The 18491-nt window shown below is 46.1% G+C and overlaps 2 protein-coding genes across 8 annotated transcripts in view; one reads left to right on the forward strand and one right to left on the reverse strand.

The window, feature by feature from the left end:
* The window catches only part of Rnf41 (ring finger protein 41), a 24707-nt gene extending 14809 nt beyond the window's left edge, over positions 1 to 9898 (reverse strand). Inside the window, exons 1-2 of the mRNA XM_070043094.1 lie at positions 9754 to 9898; positions 4331 to 4514 (exon numbers count right to left, since the gene is read on the reverse strand). The gene's annotated coding sequence lies outside the window, so the exon portion shown is untranslated. The remainder of the gene's footprint in view (positions 1 to 4330; positions 4515 to 9753) is intronic.
* Nabp2 (nucleic acid binding protein 2) lies at positions 4558 to 18318 on the forward strand. Of its 7 annotated transcripts, XM_070043123.1 has the most exons (9): positions 10089 to 10263; positions 10529 to 10608; positions 12031 to 12186; positions 12277 to 12378; positions 12831 to 12969; positions 13059 to 13130; positions 13310 to 13391; positions 13478 to 13541; positions 17817 to 18318. In XM_070043123.1, exons 4-9 carry the CDS (start codon positions 12300 to 12302, stop codon positions 18005 to 18007), a joined length of 627 nt encoding a protein of 208 aa, XP_069899224.1. In that variant the 5' UTR covers positions 10089 to 10263; positions 10529 to 10608; positions 12031 to 12186; positions 12277 to 12299; the 3' UTR covers positions 18008 to 18318. The 7 variants fall into 7 exon arrangements, with proteins under 7 accessions (XP_069899249.1, XP_069899240.1, XP_069899224.1 ...); XM_070043114.1 differs by having other exon boundaries at positions 10089 to 10608; XM_070043132.1 differs by lacking the exons at positions 10089 to 10263; positions 10529 to 10608 and adding an exon at positions 11822 to 11881.
* Positions 18319 to 18491: the final 173 nt, after the last annotated feature.

Raw genomic sequence — 18491 nt, forward strand, 5'->3', positions numbered from 1 at the left:
GCCCTAGGTTCCATTCCTCAGTACCACATAAACAGAAAAAGCCAGCAGTGGCTCCATGGCTCAAGTATTAGAGTGCTAGCCTTGAGCAAAAGAAGCTCAGGGACAGTGCCCAGGCCATGAGTTCAAGCCCCAGGACTGGCAAAAAAAAAAAAATCACAGGGACTTTTCTGTCCGGGCTGGCTTTGAACTTCAATCCTCAGATCTCAGCCTTCTCAGTAACTAAGATTACAGGCATGAGCCACTGGCGCCCAGCGAGGCTTGTGATTCTTATACTTGGTTATGTGCAATTCTAGCACTTTGGAGGCTGAGGCAGGAAAACTGCCTTAGTCAAGGAGTTATAGCCTAGACTTGGCAACATAGAGATAATACTGTCTCTAAACAAAAAGGAAGAGAGGGAGGAAAGGTAGAAAAAAGGGAGGGAATAGAGAGAGAGGAGGTATGGAACTGGGGTCATCAGACCAAGGAAAGAAAGGAGGGACTGGGTGCTGGTTGCCCACCCCTGTAATCTTAGCTACTGAGGAGGCTGAGATCTGAGGATCACGGGAGCCTGGCAGGTAAGCTGGTGAGACTCTTATCTCTAATTAAGCACCCAAAAAAAGAAAGAAGTAGAGATGTGATTCAAGTGGTAGAGCATAGCCTTGAGCAAAAGATAGTGGCCAAGACCCCGAATTCAAGCTTCAGGACCCTCGCAGACACACACGACAGGAAAAGAACAAAGAAAAGGAAAAAGAAAAAAATTAATAACATGAATTTGAGCCACAGTTCTAGCTACACCATTGACCAAATGCCATGTCCTCAGGCAAGTTACTTAACCTTTCCAGACCTGTTTCCTTACTCTGTGTGATGTAAAACATCCTAGATTACATAAGATCTAAAGTGCTCTACAAGTTCTATGATTCCATGACTAGGAATGTAAAACAAATAGGTAAATTAGGTGGCAACTATTATAAAAGGTGCCCTGACTTCACCTTGAGTAGCAAGGATTATAGGCATGAGCCAATAGCACCACAACTTCATCTTGCTGCCTTTTAGGTCACTCTTTTGACTAATTAGGTAAAAGGAAGTGGCTGTTTTTATTTAAGCAATAGAATCCTTAGACTGAAATTACCTTACTCCCTCTCTTAAGAACTCAAAATTCCAACTGGGCACCAGTGACTCACACCTGTAATCCTAGCTACTCAGGAGGCTGAGATCTGAGGATCAAGGATCTAAGCCAGCCCGGGCAGGAAAGTCCGTGAGATTCTTATCACCAATAAACTACTAAGAAAAAGCTGGAAGAGGCTCTGTGGCTCCAGTGGTAGAGCACTAGCCTTAACTAAAAGAACTCAGGGACAGGTACTGAGTTCAAGCCCCAGGACCAGAAAAAAAACAAAAACTCAAAAAACAAAAACTCAAGTTTTCTCACTTGTGAGATGAAAGGGTAAGTTACATAGTCTCTATGGTCTTTGTTAGTTCTAGAATGCAATGATAGATAATGAATTTACCACAGGGGATTCTCCCCTTTTCCCAGTACTGGGGCTTGGACTCAGGGCCTTGTCCTTGCGCTGGTTATTTTTTGGAGAGAAGGGGCAGTCCTGGGGCTTGAACCTGGGGATTGGGCACTGTCCCTGAGCTTTTGTGCTAAAGGCTAGCACTCTACCACTCAACTCACAGATCCACTTCTGGCTTTTTGTAGTTAAATAGAGATAAGAGTCTCATGGACTTTCCTCCCAGAGCTAGTTTCAAACCACAATCCTCAGATCTCAGCTTCCTGAGTAGCTGGGATTATAGGAGCAAGCCACTGGTGCTTGGCTGTTCTGTTTATTTTTGAATTGTGATCTTATTTATACTTCCTTCTATAACTGGAATGATAAACACACTATCCAGATGTTTCCTGTTGAGATGGGAGTCTTGAAAACTGGCCCAGACTGGCCTGGAACCAGGATTCTCCAGACCTTACCGTTCCACAAAGGTGAGAAAACAGACCAGTCCCACTGTACCCAGTTTGAACTGAAGAGCCCTGAACGCTGTCTGGCCTCAAACCATGATCCTCCTAATCTTTGCCTGATTACAGGTATGGCAATTCAGTTTACTTAGTTGAACTTACAAAAGAATTCAGAAGGCTTCTAGTTCTTTTTTTCTTTTTCTTTTTGTCAGTAATAGGGCTTTAACTCTGGGCCTGGGTGCTGTCCCTGAGCTCTTCAGTTCAAGGCAAGAGCTCTACCACTTGAGCCACAGCGCCACTCCTGGTTTTCGGTGTTAATTGGGGATAAGAGTCTCACAGACTTTCCTGCCTGGGCTGGCTAGGCTTATAGTTCTTTTAACAACTCATCCATTGCCTAAGGTGGGGTGGGGAATCTTTTTTTCTCTGCTAGGGGCCATTTGGGTATTTATAACATCATTCACAGGCCATATAAAATGATCAATTCAGGAAGATGGCTACAGGAAACCAATGCAAAGCATGTGTCTGTACTGTCATTACCAAATAATTTTACGTCTATATAGCCCTTGGGCCAGATGTTCCCCACCATTAGGAAAGTAAGGCCTGCCAGGTTTCAAAGGTTAGTAGACTTCCCACTTTTCTACCAGCACTCAACATTATTTCTGTGATTACTCCAAGTGTCATCTTCATCTTTTTTTTTTTTTTGGTCCGGTGGTGGGCCTGAACTCTGGGCCTGGGCACTGTCCCTGAGCTCTTCAGCTCAAGGCTAGCACTCTACCACTTGAGCCACAGCGCCACTTCCGGCTTTTTTCTTTTTGCTTATGTGGTGCTGAGGAATCAAACCCAGGGCCTCAGGCATGCAAGGCAAGCTCTCTACCACTGAGCCACCTTCCCAGCCCATCTTCATCTTAAATATACAACACTGCACTGCCAACAAAGAAATGCAGAGGAGGGCTGGGAATATGGCTCAGTGGTTGAGTGCTTGCCTAGCATGCATGAAGCTCTGGGTTCCATTCCTCAGTAACACATAAACAGAAAAAGCTGGAAGTAATGCCGTAGCTCAAGTGATAGAATACTAGCCTTGAGCAAAAGAAGTGCAGAGACAGTGCTCAGGGCCTGAGTTGAAGCCCCAGGACTGGGAAAAGAAAGAAAGAAAGAAAGAAGGAAAGAAAGAAAGAAAGAAAGAAAGAAAGAAAGAAAGAAAGAAAGAAAGAAAGAAAGAAAGAAGGAAAGAAAGAAAGAAGGAAAGAACGAAAGAAAGAAAGAAAGAAAGAAAGAAAGAAAGGGAGGGAGGGAAGGGAAGGGAAGGAAGGAAGGAGAAAAGAAGGAAAGGAGGAAGGGAAGAAAGAAGGGAAGAAAGAAAGAAGGAAAGAAGGGAAGAAGGGAAGAAAGAAAGAAGGAAGGGAAGAAAGAAAGAAAGAAAGAAAGAAAGAAAGAAAGAAAGAAAGAAAGAAAGAAAGAAAGAAATGCAGGGGAAAGAGCAAACACAATTCTTATCCTCAAATTAAGGTGCATAAGCCTAGTAAAATACACAGGATATAAGCCAGGCACCAGTGGCTCATGCCTGTAATCCCAGCTATTCAGGAGGCTGAGATCTGAGGATCGTGAGTCAAAGCCAGCCCCCATGAGACTCTAATCTCCAATTAACCACCAGAAAACTGAAAGTGGCACTGTGGTTCAAGTGGTAGAGTGCTCACCTTGAGCTGAAGAACTCAGGGAAAGCACCCAGGCCCAGAGTTCAAACCCCATGACTAGAAAAATAAAAATAAAAATAATAATAATTATATATATATATATATATATATATATATATATATATATAAGTAGATATATACACAAGATTAAAAACACACAAAAGACATGAAACTTTTTTTTTTTTTTGGTCGGTCGTGGGGCCTGAGCGCTGTCCCTCAGCTCTTCAGCTCAAGGCAAGCGCTCTACCACTTGAGCTATAGTGCCACTTCCAAGACATGAAACTTATTAAGCAATTGTCAGTAAGATTATTATTGTGAGTAGTAGGGGGCATGGCTTAAGTGGCATAGCACTTGCTTAGCAATTGCCAGAACCTGAGTTTAAATGCCAGTACCACCAAAAAATAAGATAATTAGTGTGAGACATAAATACTCAATAAACAGGGTAGTATAGGTTAATATCAGAAAGCTTTCTGCATCATTTGAACCAATCACAGGTCTTCTGTTTTCAGTTGTGGCACTTGGGTCTTCGAGTAAGCCAATGCACATTTCAAAAGGGTGCTTTACTATAATGGCTCATCAGTAACAGAACTTTATATTTAACAACAATAAAACCCCTCCAAAGGTGTTTTAGAAATCAGGTTTTCTAGGACAGAAGGCCCCTGGCAGAAAAAAAGAGGTGAAGCATGGAATGGGGTTCCAAACCAAAGCTCTTTACCTTCCAAATGGTGGGGGGTAGGTTCCCTGTTTACAAGGTTCCAACCCCCGGATGCCTCCACTCAGTGCCACTCAGTAGATACTCTAAGAAACCCATCTTGTTGGCTAATCACCGACTGAATCTTCCTTCCTAGTGACAAGTTCCATTGCCAAGGGATGGATGTGATGTCACAATCGGGAGCACTCTATAAATAGGAAGAAGGAAGAGAAAGGTGAGTCAGGGAACTCCTCTCTACTTGGTGGTGAGACTGGACAGACTTGGATCTGGTGAGTGGGTGGCCGGTTGAGGAGAATGTGCTATCTCCTTTAAGGACTGAAGGTTCCTGTGTGAAGCATACAGGACTACCCTGGAAAGGGACAGAACTGACTAAAGAATCTAGTGGAAGCATATGGCCCAGTAGATTCAAATATATCTGAGAAGAGGGAAGAAAAGGACACAAAGACAGAGGAGAGCTGTTCAAAGATAAAATTTTAAATTAGGGGCTGGGAAGGTGGCTCCGTGGTAGAGCGCTTGCCTTGCATGCATGAGGCCCTGGGTTCAATTCCCCAGCACCACATAAGCAAAAAGAAAAAAGCCAGAAGTGGTGCTGTGGCTCAAGTGGTAGAGTGCTAGCCTTGAGCTGAAGAGCTGAGGGACAGCGCCCAGGCCCAGAGTTCAGGCCCCATGACCGAACCCCCCCCCCAAATAAATAAATAAATAAATAATAAATTAAATTAAAAAAGAAAAAAGCCAGAGGTAGAACTGTGGCTCAGTGGTAGCATACTAGCTTTGAGCAAAAAAAGCTCAGGGACAGTGCCCAGGCCCTGAGTTCGAGCCCCAGGAGCAGCACCAAAAAAACAAAAACAAAACCAAAAAAAGATTGTATTAGGCACATGTAATAACTAATATTAATAGTTCCAAGTTGGTGGCTAGATAAACCCATAACTTACTTGTATACTATGATGCTTTAATGGTTCGAAAGTGCTTTCACATAAATTATTTATTTTTTTTCTTTCCCCCTGCTGGCCGGAGTTGAACTCAGGGCCTCAGTCTCTCACTTGACATTTTCCAATCAGGCTGGCACAATACCACTTCAGCATTTATTTCATTTAAATTGAATTCTGGAGTCAGGAGTGGTTCATGTCTACAATCCCACCCAAGAAGCTGAGGCAATAAAATCAAGAAATCCAGGCCAGCACAGGCTACAAAGATATACCTCTATCTTGCAAAAAGAACTCTGGTCCTACCCTCTAACTAGAAAATATTATTTGGAGATAGTAAAGAACTTGGCATAGGTACAATTCTCTTTCTTTTTTTCTTTTTTCTTTTTTTTGTTGGTCATGGGGCTTGAACTCTGGTCCTGGATGCTGTCCCTTAGCTCTTCAGCTCAAGGTGAGAGCTTTACTATGTGAGCCACAGTGCCATTTCCAGTTTTCTGGTGGTTAATTGGAAATAAGAGCCTCACATACTTTCCTGCTGGGGCTTAGCTTTGAACCATGATCCTTAGATCTTACCTACTCTCTCTCTCTCTCTTTTTGTTGGTTGTGGGGCTTGAACTCTGGGCTTGGGAGCAGTCCCTGCACTCTTCAGTTCAAGGTGAGCGCTCTACTGCTTGAGCCACAGCACCACTTCCGGTTTTCTAGTTGTTTATTGGAAATAAAAGTCTCACACTTTCCAGCCCGGACTGGCTTTGAATGGTGGCCCGCAGATCTCAGCCTCCTGTGTAGCTAGGATTACAGATGTGAGCCACTGACGCCTGGAAATTCTTTCTTAAAGCAGGAAATACTTCTGAGATTAGGTTGAGGAAAAAAAAAAAAGGAAAAGCACCAAGCACTGGTGGCTCACGGCCTGTAATCCTAGCTATTTAGGAGGCTGAGATCTGAGGATCACAGTCCAAAGCCAGCCAGTGCAGGAAAGTCCATAAGACTCTTCTCTCCAATTAACCACCAGAAAATCAGGGGTGGTGCTATGGCTCAAGTGGTAGAGCACTAGCCTTGAGCTGAAGGGCTGAGGGACAGCACCCAGGCCTATGACCTACAAAAAAAAAAAAAAGCAATAAAGAAATTGTTTTTGGCTGGGAAGTTGGCTCAGTGGGAGAGTGCTTGCCTTGCATGCATAAGGCCCTGGGTTTGATTCCTCAGCACCACATAAGCAGGAAAAGCCAGAAGTGGCACTGTGCTCAAGTGGTAGAGCGCTAGCCTTGAACTGAAGAGTTGAGGGACAGTTCCCAGGCCTAGAGTTCAGGCCCCACAACTGACAAAAAAAAAAAAAGAAAAAAGAAAAAAAAATTGTTTTTAAGTATGCAACTTAAAAGCAGTAAGACTAAGCTGATGAGACTCATTCCTCCAAGAGGAAGACAAGACTTTGGATAGAATGTGCTAAGAGATCTATTCAACCACATATCAGAAAACTTTTAGTCCTTTCCTCACCAGTATGTATCTATTGACAGTTTAAAGAATAGGATAGTAATGATTTTTACACATAATTACAAAGACATTAAAAAAAAAACTAGGCTAGGAATGTGGCTTAGTGGTGGAGTACTTGCCTAGCATGCATGAAGCCCTGGGTTCCATTCCTCAGTACCACATAAACAGAAGAAGTTGAAGTGGCACTGTGGCTCAAGTGGTAGCATGTTAGCCTTGAGCAAAAGAAGCTCAGGGATCGTGTCCAGGGCTTGAGTTCAAGCCCCAGGACTGAAGGAAAAGGAAAAAAAAACCACAAAGTCCATTTTCTCTTCTTAGTCTGGTCCATGCTCATTAACCACAATATGCTTAACATTTCTGGGCTTCAACTCAAGACCTAGGTATTATTCTTCAGCTTTCTTACTCAAAGCTAGTGTTCTATCATTTGAAATTAAGTTCCACTTCCAGATTTTTTTTTTTTTTTGCCAGTCATGCAGCCTGAACCCTGGGCCTGGGCGCTGTCCCTCAGCTCTTCAGCTCAAGGCTAGTGCTCTACCACTTGAGCCAAAGCATCACTTCCGGCTTTTTCTGCTTATATATGCCTCATGCATGCAAGACAAGCACTCTATCACTGAGCCCTTCCCAGCCCATACTCACAGATTTTTGCTGGTTAATTAGAGATAAAAGTCCTACACACTTTGCAGCCTGGGCTGGCTTCAAGCCATGAGCCTCAAATCTCAGTCTCCTGAGTATCTAGGATTACAGATGTGAGCCACTGCTGTCCTGCCATTCAGCATATATTTTAAGCCACTTAGTGCGATACAGGCACAAAGCCAGTAGTAATACTTTCTCTTCCATGTGGTTCAGTGGTAGGCAGGAGACTATGTTTCTTGCCACTATTTCTTCCTTTTCCACTCATAATAGAGAAATATAATGCTTCCATCATTTGGATAACACCCTATTGCCCAACACTCTGGCACGTGCACCTGCACCTCAAGAAATGCTTCCAGGAACCAGTGCTGTTGGCTATGCTCAATGTCCTAGTGATAAATTCCATACTCAGCAAATAGCTGCCCACACTGAGAAAACCAATCCTACTTCAGGGTTCTTCCAAATGAATGAAGAGCCCAGAGTAAGAAGACTTTGGATTCATTCTAATCCTAGCTCTAAGCCACACTGACCCACAGCGCCACTTCCAGCTTTTTCTGTTTTTTTGTGGTTCTGAGGAATGGAACCCAGGGCTTCATTCATGCTGGGCAAACACTGTACCACTCAGCCACATTCCTAGCCTAGTTTTTTTTTAAATGTCTTTGTAATTATGTGTAAAAATAAGCAGTATCCTATTTTATTCTAACAAAGCCTTTAAACTACCAATAGACATACACTCGTGAGGAAAAGACTAAAGTTTTTCTGATATGTAATTGAATAGCACATTCTATCCAACTAGACAACTTTAGACAATCCATGGAACCTTTCTGTGGTTTTCATTTTCTCCAACTGTCAAATAGAAACTGATACTAGCCTGTATCTACTTTATATATTGTCCTGCAAATCAAATGAGATAATAAATGTGAAACTGTACTTAACAGGGCTAATCTCTGTTAAGGTATTTGTAACAAAATGGCAAAATAAATTCATAATGAGGGCCAGAGGAAATGTTGCTTCTTCTTTTCAATTACCAGGAACTTGCACTGTTCTGGTGGTTCATTCCTATAATCCTAGCTACTCAGGAGGCTAAGATCTCAGGATGGTGCATGGTTCAAACAAAAGAGTCCATGAGACTTTTTTTTTTTTTTTTTTGCCAGTCCTGGAGTTTAAACTTAGGACCTGGGCATTGTCCCTGAGCTTCTTTAACTTAAGGCTAGAGTTCTACCACTTGAGCCACAGTGCCACTTCCGGCTTTCTCTGCTTGTATGGTGCTGAAGAATCGAACTCAGGGCCTCGTGCTGTGCAAGGCAAGCACTCTACCACTGAGCCACCTTCCCAGCCCTGCCAGAAATGATAGCTTATGTGAGATAGATAGCTCAAGTGATAATAATACCAGTCTTGAATGAAAGAGCTAATGAACAGTTTCAGGCCCGGAGTTCAAGTCCCAGTATGTGTGTGCACATATGTGTATACATACTCACATACTCTCCTCGAAGCCAAGCCCAGCCACAAGGTTGATGGGGCACACAGGGTAATTACACTTGCACTCCCAACATTCCCTACCACTAGTCCACCCCACTCTTTCCTAGGGAAAGACTAGCAGCCCTAAGCACCATCTGTCTCTTGCCTTCTGGTCAGACTCTAAAACCACCCTCCAAGAGATGAGACTGTCACAGAGATGTCCCCAAAAACAGCGGCCTCTCTAACAGCTGCATTCGCTAATAGGGGAAACGAAGTCCATTTCTTAAAGAGGAAGATGTCTTAAAGGGGTTTCTCACCCTTTTTTCTGCTCCCCTTCTCCACACTCCCCAATCTCTCTGCATCTGATGGGGCAGGCTTTTGGGATGTGTGAAGCTGCGAACCAAGGCCAAGGATGTGAGGAATGTGAGATTCCTTCACGGGGGTGGGGGTGGGAGGGGAAAAAAAAAAGAGCGAGGAAAGAATGAAAGAGGAAGACAAGGCTGCCAAAAGACAAGGCATGGGAGAGGAGCCAAGCTCTGGCTCTTTTGAAGGCGGAGGTTTAGGTTCCGCCGTGCTTGCAGAGGTGGGCCCCCGGAACGTTCCTCTGATCGTCCCCAAGCCCGTCAATCATTGCCAGGTTAAACACCACCACGTTGTTCCCCCCGGGGTGTGCTGCTCGGGATCGGGTGACCAGCCCAAGGCCCCTCCCGCACGTCATCTCCGACTCCAGTGGACCTTTCTCAACAACCCAGCCCCCGGAGCCCCCTTCTCACCTCCCAACTCCTCCCCAGCACCGCCTCCCCCCTATTCCATGCCTACCCTGGCCCCCCTCCCCGTGGGACCTCGCTCCCTCCTCTCCCACACCCTCTTTTAAGTAGAAGCTCGCGCCGACGCAGTACGCGCCGCCCAGGGCCCGGCCTGGACTCTACGTACCCAGGCCTGGCTGGAGCTGAGGCAGCGGCGGCCACCGGATGGCCCCGGTACCGGGTCTCAGCCTTTCCTGTGAGAGGAAAGGGAAAGGGAAGGACGGGGGAAGAAGGTTCGGACCACTCGTCGCTGTTCCTGACGGATCCTTCTCCCCGCCCACTGCTGCTACGCAACCCGGCGGAAATTCGTCACTAGGCCCCGCCTCTTTGTTTAACCTAGACAGGACTGGGAAGCAACGAACAGCCAATGAGGAAGCTCAGAGGCTAGCCAGGCCTCCCCCTTTAGACCGGAAGTTCTTATGGTCCCATCCAGCACTTTATAGCCATTGGATGGGATGTCTCTATGTTCTTTCCCAGCGTGAAAGGCCCGGGCCAACCTGGGTTTGAATAGCTTGGCACAGCGACCCTTGGTTTGGAAGGGCCGCGCAGGTCTTGTGTCCTTGACGAGCGGGTCGAGCTCGCTGGGCAGTTGGCCTGTAATGTGACTCGCCGTCTTCCCGGCCTCGCCAAAGCCGTGGTCAGCATCTCGGGGCCTCCCAACCCTGTGACTCACAGTCATGGGAATGGATACTGCCAGTTAACTAGGCGGCCGTGGGGCGGGGGGTGGAGGAGTGTCTCACCGCAGAGCTTTCATCTAGGGTGTCGAACGGGTTATCCGCCTCCGCCCAGCCACTCCCCTGCCTTATCCACGTGGGCTCTCTAAACACTCATAGAGTGCCCTGGAACCACTAAGGAAAGAGAAGAAACATCTTTCCTCCTAGGTTTTGAGTTGTTTTCCTTAGGTTGCAGCACCGTGGTTGGGCGGGAGAGCACCAGGGTTCCGAGGAAAGTCATGGTGGAGCCTAAAGAGCTCTATAATAAGGTAAGGGATTAACCAAGCTAAGACATTACAATTACAAAACTTCTTAAGATTAATCTGGTATTAAGTAGTGTTCATTTTGGATATTCGCTAAGCAAATGATAGTCTACATTAGTGAGTCTTCACTTAATTGGTTTATACACAATAGTTGTGCTTGTGTGTGGCACTGGAGTTTGAACTCAGGACCCTTGCTAACCAAGCACTCTACCACTTGAACCATACCTCCAACCACACTACCTTTTGTTAATCTGACAGGTCCCAAAGAGAACTGAAGATCAGGCTCGGAACTCAGATCTAATGAGATAAAAAGCAGTAGGAACAAGTGGCTTGCGAATTAATGAGACGCTTTTTTTTTTTTTTTCGGTTGTGGCTCTTGAACTCTGGGTCTGGGTGCTGTCCCTCAGCTCTTCAGCTCAAGGCAAGCACTCTACCACTTGAGCTACAGCGCCACTTCCGGCTTTTTCTGTTTATGTGGTACTGAAGAATCAAACCCAGGGCCTCATGTATGCGAGGCAAGCACTCTACAATTGAGCCACCTTCCCAGCCCCGACGCTTGTTCTTTATGTCTTGGTTTCCATTTCTTTCAAAAGGGAGGTGAGTCTGCCCTACTGTCTGACTCTGGTGTGAATGCCACTTGTCCCAAAAAGCCTCCCTGACTGGTTAGTGAATTAGTGATGAAGACCTCAAATCAGAAATAGAGATGAGGATTGGAGCAGTAGGCTACTTATTAGTAGCCACTAATAAGTGGCTATCATATCCTGGGCACTGCTTTTTACATGACTTTCCCCCCCCCCCCCCCCATCTGTAAGGTAGACTTTACACAGTTAAGATTTGTCGAATGAAGTGAGGCACTGGCTGGGATTCAAACCTTATTTCCGCTGAATTCCCAAGCCTTTAATCTCTTCCCCCCATTGTACTTGTTAAGAAAAAAGAAAATAGGGCCCACATATATATTCAAGCCAAATAAAAGGAAAAATGTCCCTTTAGGCGCCCCCTGGTGGTTCATCCTCCTATGGAGCTAAGCATCTCCCAGGTTCCTTTAATACCTGAAATCCGCCCCCGTCGCAGCGCGTGAATCGCAGAACCCGGATTGGCTGGGTGGGTGCAGGCGGTGGGGCTCAGGGCAGTGCTGATTGGACAGTGGGGCTCAGTCCGAGAAAAACTTCCGGAAATGTCCGTACTCCCGCGCTCCAGCGGGCAGCATCCGGTGGCAGCAGGACCTGTGGCTCCCCCTGCGGGCGGCTCGGCGGCGTGCAGAGTCCGACCTGCTGGCTGGGTGGGTGGTGGTCGCTGAATGGGGGAAGGGGATGTACCGAGTCCCGGGTTGTCCGGATGAGGGTTCGGGAAGGTTTGGCGAGTAAAATTGCATGCCGTGGCTCTGCACCAGTTTTCCTACGCTCATCTCTGTCGCCTACCCCGGTGCAGGAGACTGAAAGCATCCCGGTAGAGGGCCTCCGAACCCCCAAACATCTTATCCAGAAGCCCCCAAGTTCGGATCTAAAAATTCGAGGCCCCCAGAGAAGTTCGCTTCTAACCTTCTAGAAGGGTTCCAGGGTTGGAGACGACCTGATCCCAACCCAGGTATAGTGAATAGGCAGGCCTTGGGAAATGGAGCATGGGCGGGCAAAGGCTCCAAGCCTTAAGTCTTCCTTCTCCTGTTCCCCTTTCCAGAAGGGAGCCAAGTCTTGAGCAGCATGACGACGGAGACCTTCGTGAAAGATATCAAGCCCGGGCTCAAGAATCTGAACCTTATCTTCATTGTGCTGGAGACAGGTGGCTATGCTGGCGCAGCGGGTGCGGGCGGTGGGATGCAGGGAAGGGTGAGGGCTGAAGGTGGCAGGGGAGAATTTCTGCTTTCTTGTTCCAAGGATGGCAGGGTGCGCGCCCAAAGACACAGTTCACTCCTCCTCTCTCTTAGACTACGACAGAGAATTGCAGTGGAGAGAATAGGTAGCACTCTGGCCACACTCAGTCTTCTAGGGCCCACGTGGGCCTTTTTCCACTCAGAGACCTCTCCATGGTGCTGGCCCCTCCACTGTTGACCCTCCCTCTGCCCCCCCCCACACACACTTCAGGCTCCCCATCCCCACACTCACACACACACTGGAATTTGGGCTTTGCTCTCTTTGTACATGGACTACCTCAATCAAATCTAGATCTCATCCCTATAGCCATCATCACCCTATTCCCATGACCATCTTCTCCTATTTCTCTCTTCTCTTCAGGTCGAGTGACTAAGACAAAGGACGGGCACGAAGTTCGAACTTGCAAAGTAGCAGACAAAACAGGCAGCATCAATATCTCTGTCTGGGATGATGTGGGCAATCTGATCCAGCCTGGGGACATTATCCGGCTCACCAAAGGGTAAGGCACCTATAGAAAGATGGGGTTAAAAGTCCTTAAAAATCTTCTGAAGACTCAATCTTGCTTTTTTTTTTTTTTAAACCCCACAGGTACGCATCAGTGTTCAAAGGTTGCCTCACACTGTACACTGGCCGTGGGGGTGATCTGCAGAAGATTGGAGAGTAAGTGCTCTTAGGAATGGAGATCAAGCAGTGGTAACCCAAATGGGGGTTGCGGGGGGTTAGATTTGCTTGGGGGCAACATAAGGGTGTGTAGATCATGCCCTGTGTCTGGATTTTTCTGAGGCCTCCAGCAATGGTCCAGAGTATAAATCCAAGACTTTGGTTTTCTCCCTTTGCAGATTCTGTATGGTTTATTCTGAAGTTCCTAACTTCAGTGAGCCCAACCCAGAGTATAGCAACCAGCAGGCACCCAACAAAGTGGTGAGTCTCCTAGCCTGAAGGTAGAGAAAGTGGTCAGGGCAGGTGTGGTGGGGAACAGGATCTCAGTGTGTAATCTGTGCCTTCAGGTGCAGAATGACAGCAGCCCTACGGTCCCCCAGGCTACCGCCGGAGCCCCTGTCACCTCTCCAGGTACATTTCCTTCCATCCGTGACACCTCCTGTTCCCTTACTCACCTCATCCTGGAAAGATTCATTTCCCTCATGATATTCCTCTCCACCTAATTCTTCTCACTGGACTCTCACTTTTGATGCCTTTTGCATTCTCAGCTCTGACTTCCACACACATGGCAGTGACTATTGAGAGCAAGAAAGCTTACATGTACTTACTTAAAATATTTTTGGTCAATTCCTTGTAGCAAACTCCATTTACATAAATAACATTTTTGAAAGTATAAATATACCTAGTCAGGGCTGGGAAGGTGGCTCAGTGGAAGAGGTGCTTGCCTCGCAGGCATGGAGCCCCGAGTTCAATTCCTCAGTACCACATAAACAGAAAAAGCTGGAAGTGGCACTGTGGCTCAAGTGGTAGAGTGCTAGCCTTGAGCAAAAGAAATTCAGGGACATTGCCCAGGCCCTGAATTCAAGCCTCAGGATTGGCAAAAAAAACCAATTTTACTTTTTTTTTTTTTTTTGGTTGTGGGGCTTGAACTCTGGGCCTAGGTTCTGTCCCTCAGCTCTTCAGCTCAAGGCTAGCACTCTATCACTTGAGCCACAGTGCCACTTCTGGTTTTCTGATGGTTAATTAGAGGTAAGAGTCTCATGGACTTTCCTTCCCTGATTGGCTTTGAACCTCAATCCTCAGTTCTCAGCTTCCTAAGTAGCTAGGATTACAGGTGTGAGCCACCGGCACCTGGCAAAAAAATTACATATATATAAATATATATAATTTATATTAAAAATATATACCTAGTCATGCATCTTTCTTTTTTTCTTTTTTTTTTTTTGGTCTGTTGTGGGGCTTGAACTCTGGTCCTGGGCACAGTCCCTCAGCTCTTCGGCTCAAGGCTAACGCTCTGCCACTTGAGCCATAGTATGATTTCCATTTTTCTGGTTGTTAATTCAGGATAAGGGTCCCACAAAGGGCTGGGAAGGTGGCTCAGTGGTAGAGTGCTTACCTTGCATAAGTGAGGCCAGAAGTGGCGCTGTGGCTCAAAGTAGTAGACCACTAACCTTGAGCTGAAGAGCTAAGGGATAGCGCTCAGGCCCAGAGTTTAGGCCCCACAAATCACACACACACACACACACACACACACAGTCTGCCTAGGCTGGCTTTGAACCATGATCCTCAGATCTCAGACTCCTGAGTAGCTAGGAGTATAGGCGTGAGTCACCAGCGTCCACCTTCATGCATCTTTTAGTGATAAATGTGCTCCAATTTCTTAGGATGTATGATCGGAGTACATGGACACAAACTTGGTGGCATCACCTACAGTACACCTAAGCTATATGGTATAACCTTTTTCTTTTTCTTTTTTTTTTAATTTTTCATTACTTTTTTATTGTTGTTGTTGTTGTTTTCTGTCAGCACTAGGGCTTGCATTCAGGGCCTTGCACTTTTTTTTTTTTTTTTATGGGCCAGGCTTGGCTGAACTTATCCTCTTATCCTGATATGGCTGAGTCATGAGCACCATCCCTGTCTGTCTGCTCAAAACTAATGCTTTACCACTTCCAGCTTTTTGCTAATTAATTGGAGATAGGAGTCTCTTGGATTTGTCTTGGGGGCTGGCTTCATACCTCAGTTCTTAGATCTCTTATCCTCCAGCATAACTAGGTTATAGGCACAGGCCACTGATGCCTCGCTAATTTTTCACTACTTCTTTATCTTTTGAACTTTTTTTATTAAAAATTAAGTCACAGGCACACATTAGCCTAGGCTTACACAAGGTCAGGGTTAGAAAAAGGTGGGTATAGAGGAGTCAATGTTAAAAAGAATTGGGAAAACTAAAAGAAAGATCAATGTTAAGTTTTTAGCCATATATATATATATATTTTTTTTTTTTTTTGGTCGGTTGTGGGGCTTGAACTCTGGGCTTGGGCACTGTCCCTACGTTCTTCAGCTCAAGGCCAGTGCTCTACCACTTGAGCCACAGCACCACTTCTGGTTTTCTAGTGGTTTTTATTGGAGATAAGAGTTTCACATACTTTCCTGCCTGGGCTGGCTTTGAACCACGATCCTCAGATCTCAGCCTCCTGAGTAGCTAGGATTACAGGCATGAGCCACTGGCACCCAGCTTATGCCATATATATTTCTTATTCAGCTTTTGTATCTATTTGTAGAAACAAAATGAATCAGCATTTGGTAATTGATTTTAGGAACAGAGGATTTTGTTATCTTCTTTTACTTGTGCCACTGGAAGTCCTTCAGAGGCATGGAGTCACTCCTCAGCCCCACACTTTCTTTTTTGTCAGTCATTGGTCTTGAACTCTGGGCTTGGGTGCTGTCCCTGCACTTTTCAGCTCAAGGTGAGTGTTCTACCACTTGAACGACAGCACCACTTCTGGTTTTCTGGTGGTTTCATGGATTTTCCTCCCTGGGCTGACTGAATTGCGATTTCAGCCTCCTGAGTAGCTAGGATTACAGGCATGAGCCACCAGCACCCAGCTCTGCCTGACAGTTTCTTAGTAAATAGAAGGGGTACATTCTAAAGTACCAAAAAATGTAGTGCAGGCTCCGGCACTGTAGCTCAAATAATTGAGCCCCTGCCTAGCAAGCAGAACTCACTGAACTCAAACTTAGCATACATGTGTGTATATGTGTGTATACACATATCTATAAATATGTACACATATGTAAATACATAAATGGGTAACAATCACTTATTATCAGGTATTATATAAGACACATTAATTGTATGTGCTATGCTTTATATGGCTAGCATTTCAGTAGGTTTGTTTATTCAGCTTCAAAAAACAGACACATTAGTGATACATTATATTACAACATTACCATGGTTACAGTGTTGCCAGACAATGGGAACCTGGCAGTTTCATTGCAATCCTACAGGACCCCTATCAATGTGGTCAGTTGCCGACTGAAACATTGTTATAGATGGATAAGTGGGAATATCTTCTATTAGTCTGATTCTGTAGAGAGCCCTCAATAATGCCACAAACTATGACCATTGAATTCCCACCAAAGAAAATAGCACCTGTTTCCAATGGAAAATAAGACTCTTAGTGCTGGGCGTGAGTGGCTCATGCCTGTAATCCTAGCTACTCAGGAGGCTGAGCTCTGAGGATCACAGTTCAAAACTTGGGCAGGAATGTCTGTAAGACAACTTATTTCCACTAAACTACTAAAAGACCTGGAGGTGGAGCTGTGGCTCAAGTGGAAGAGCTAAAGTAAAAAATTTAAGGGAACAGCACCTCAGCCCTGACTTTTAAGCCCCAGCACCAAAACAAAGAAAGGTCCTTCTAGCCAGGTGCTGGTGGCTCACGCCTGTAATCCTAGCTACTCAGGAGGCTGAGATCTGAGGATCGAGGTTCAAAGCCAGCCCAAGCAGGAGAGACCGTGAGACTCCTATCTCCAATAAACCACCAGAAAACCGGAAGTGGCGCTGTAGCTCAAGTGGTAGAGCGCTTGCCTTGAGCTGAAGAGCTGAGGGACAGCGCTGAGGCCCAGAGTTCAAGCCCCACGGCCGACAAAAAAAAAAAAAAGAAAGGTCCTTCTTGAGGGTGGGGGGGGATATCAATGAAATTTTATTTGCTCCCATAAAACAAAACAAATATAAAGATCCTCATTTTAAAAAAAATTTTTTTTGGCAATGTTGCGGATTGACCCCAGAGGCCTGCTGCATGCTGTGAACACCACTCTACAACTGACTCACATGCCCAACCCCCTTCCTTACCTTTTAACTTGGAAATGTCTTCATAGCCTTCTCCTTCCTATGCTTCTCCAGTTTTTTCAGCCACCTTTGGTCAGGGGACATTTAACTGAACAGATCATTCTAGTTATGACTTCCAATGATATGGAGATAAAGAAAGGAAAAATACCATACCAGGGTCAAGGTAGCAACTTCCAAAATGACCCCATTCAGACTCACAACTCACCTTGTTTTTTGTATCTGCTTCAGTTGGCATTCATGTGGTTCACAGTGAAGTCTGATGCTTTCGGGATAGGACCTTGTCCTACCTTCACTCTCTAATTTTTTTGTTTTGTTTTGTTTTTTTGGGTCCAGTTGTGGGGCCTGAACTCTGGGCCTGGGCACTGTCCCTCAGCTCTTCAGCTCAAGGCTAGCGCTCTACCACTTGAGCCACAGCGCCACTTCCGGCTTTTTTCTTTTTTGCTTATGTGGTGCTGAGGAATCGAACCTAGGGCCTCATGCATGCAAGGCAAGCGCTCTACCACTGAGCCACCTTCCCAGCCCTTCACTCTCTAATTTTGTGTTTATTCTCCTACCACTAGCTTCTGAGAACCAGAATGGGAATGGACTGAGCACCCCACCAGGTCCTGGTGGTGGCCCCCACCCTCCTCATGCTTCTTCCCACCCTCCCAGCACCCGGATCACTCGAAGCCAACCCAACCACACGCCTGCTGGCCCTTCCAACAACCCTGTCAGTAACGGCAAAGAAACCCGAAGAAGCAGCAAAAGATAGCGAGACACTCTTCCTCCCCTCCTGCCACCAACCACAACCCAGGTGTCTGCCTCTGCTGGAGGACCAGACAGCCTTCTGCTGGGCTGCTGGCTTTGGCACAGGGGAGGTGGGTAGCAGTGTTTTAGCCACTAAACTTCCCTGGAGAGGTGATTGTGGTCTTATCCCCCCCCTCGCCATATCTGCCTTGTCCAGACTGTCCCCTGGGATTCAGAGCCCTCTCTAGAAATGACAGTTGAACTCTTTCTTGTGTGTATGTGATAGGAGGGTCTTATTCCCATCTCTCCTTCCTAAATAAATGTTACCACTCTGCAGTGGACTTCTTTGCTTTTTGTGCTAAAGGAAAATTGTCAACAGCTGGGTATTTGGGAAAGCTGTGGGTCCCAGGAAGTAAAGGGGAGATAGAGGCAAGGAAGCCTAGGTAAAATAGGCCTGCCCCTTTAAGGTAGTGTCCCTCCCCTGCCCCCTCCCTCCAGGTGACCCTTGC

This window comes from Dipodomys merriami, unplaced genomic scaffold, assembly GCF_024711535.1.
Source record: "Dipodomys merriami isolate MVZ:Mamm:240054 unplaced genomic scaffold, mDipMer1.0.p SCAF_10, whole genome shotgun sequence".
Taxonomy (NCBI): Eukaryota; Metazoa; Chordata; class Mammalia; order Rodentia; family Heteromyidae; genus Dipodomys; species Dipodomys merriami.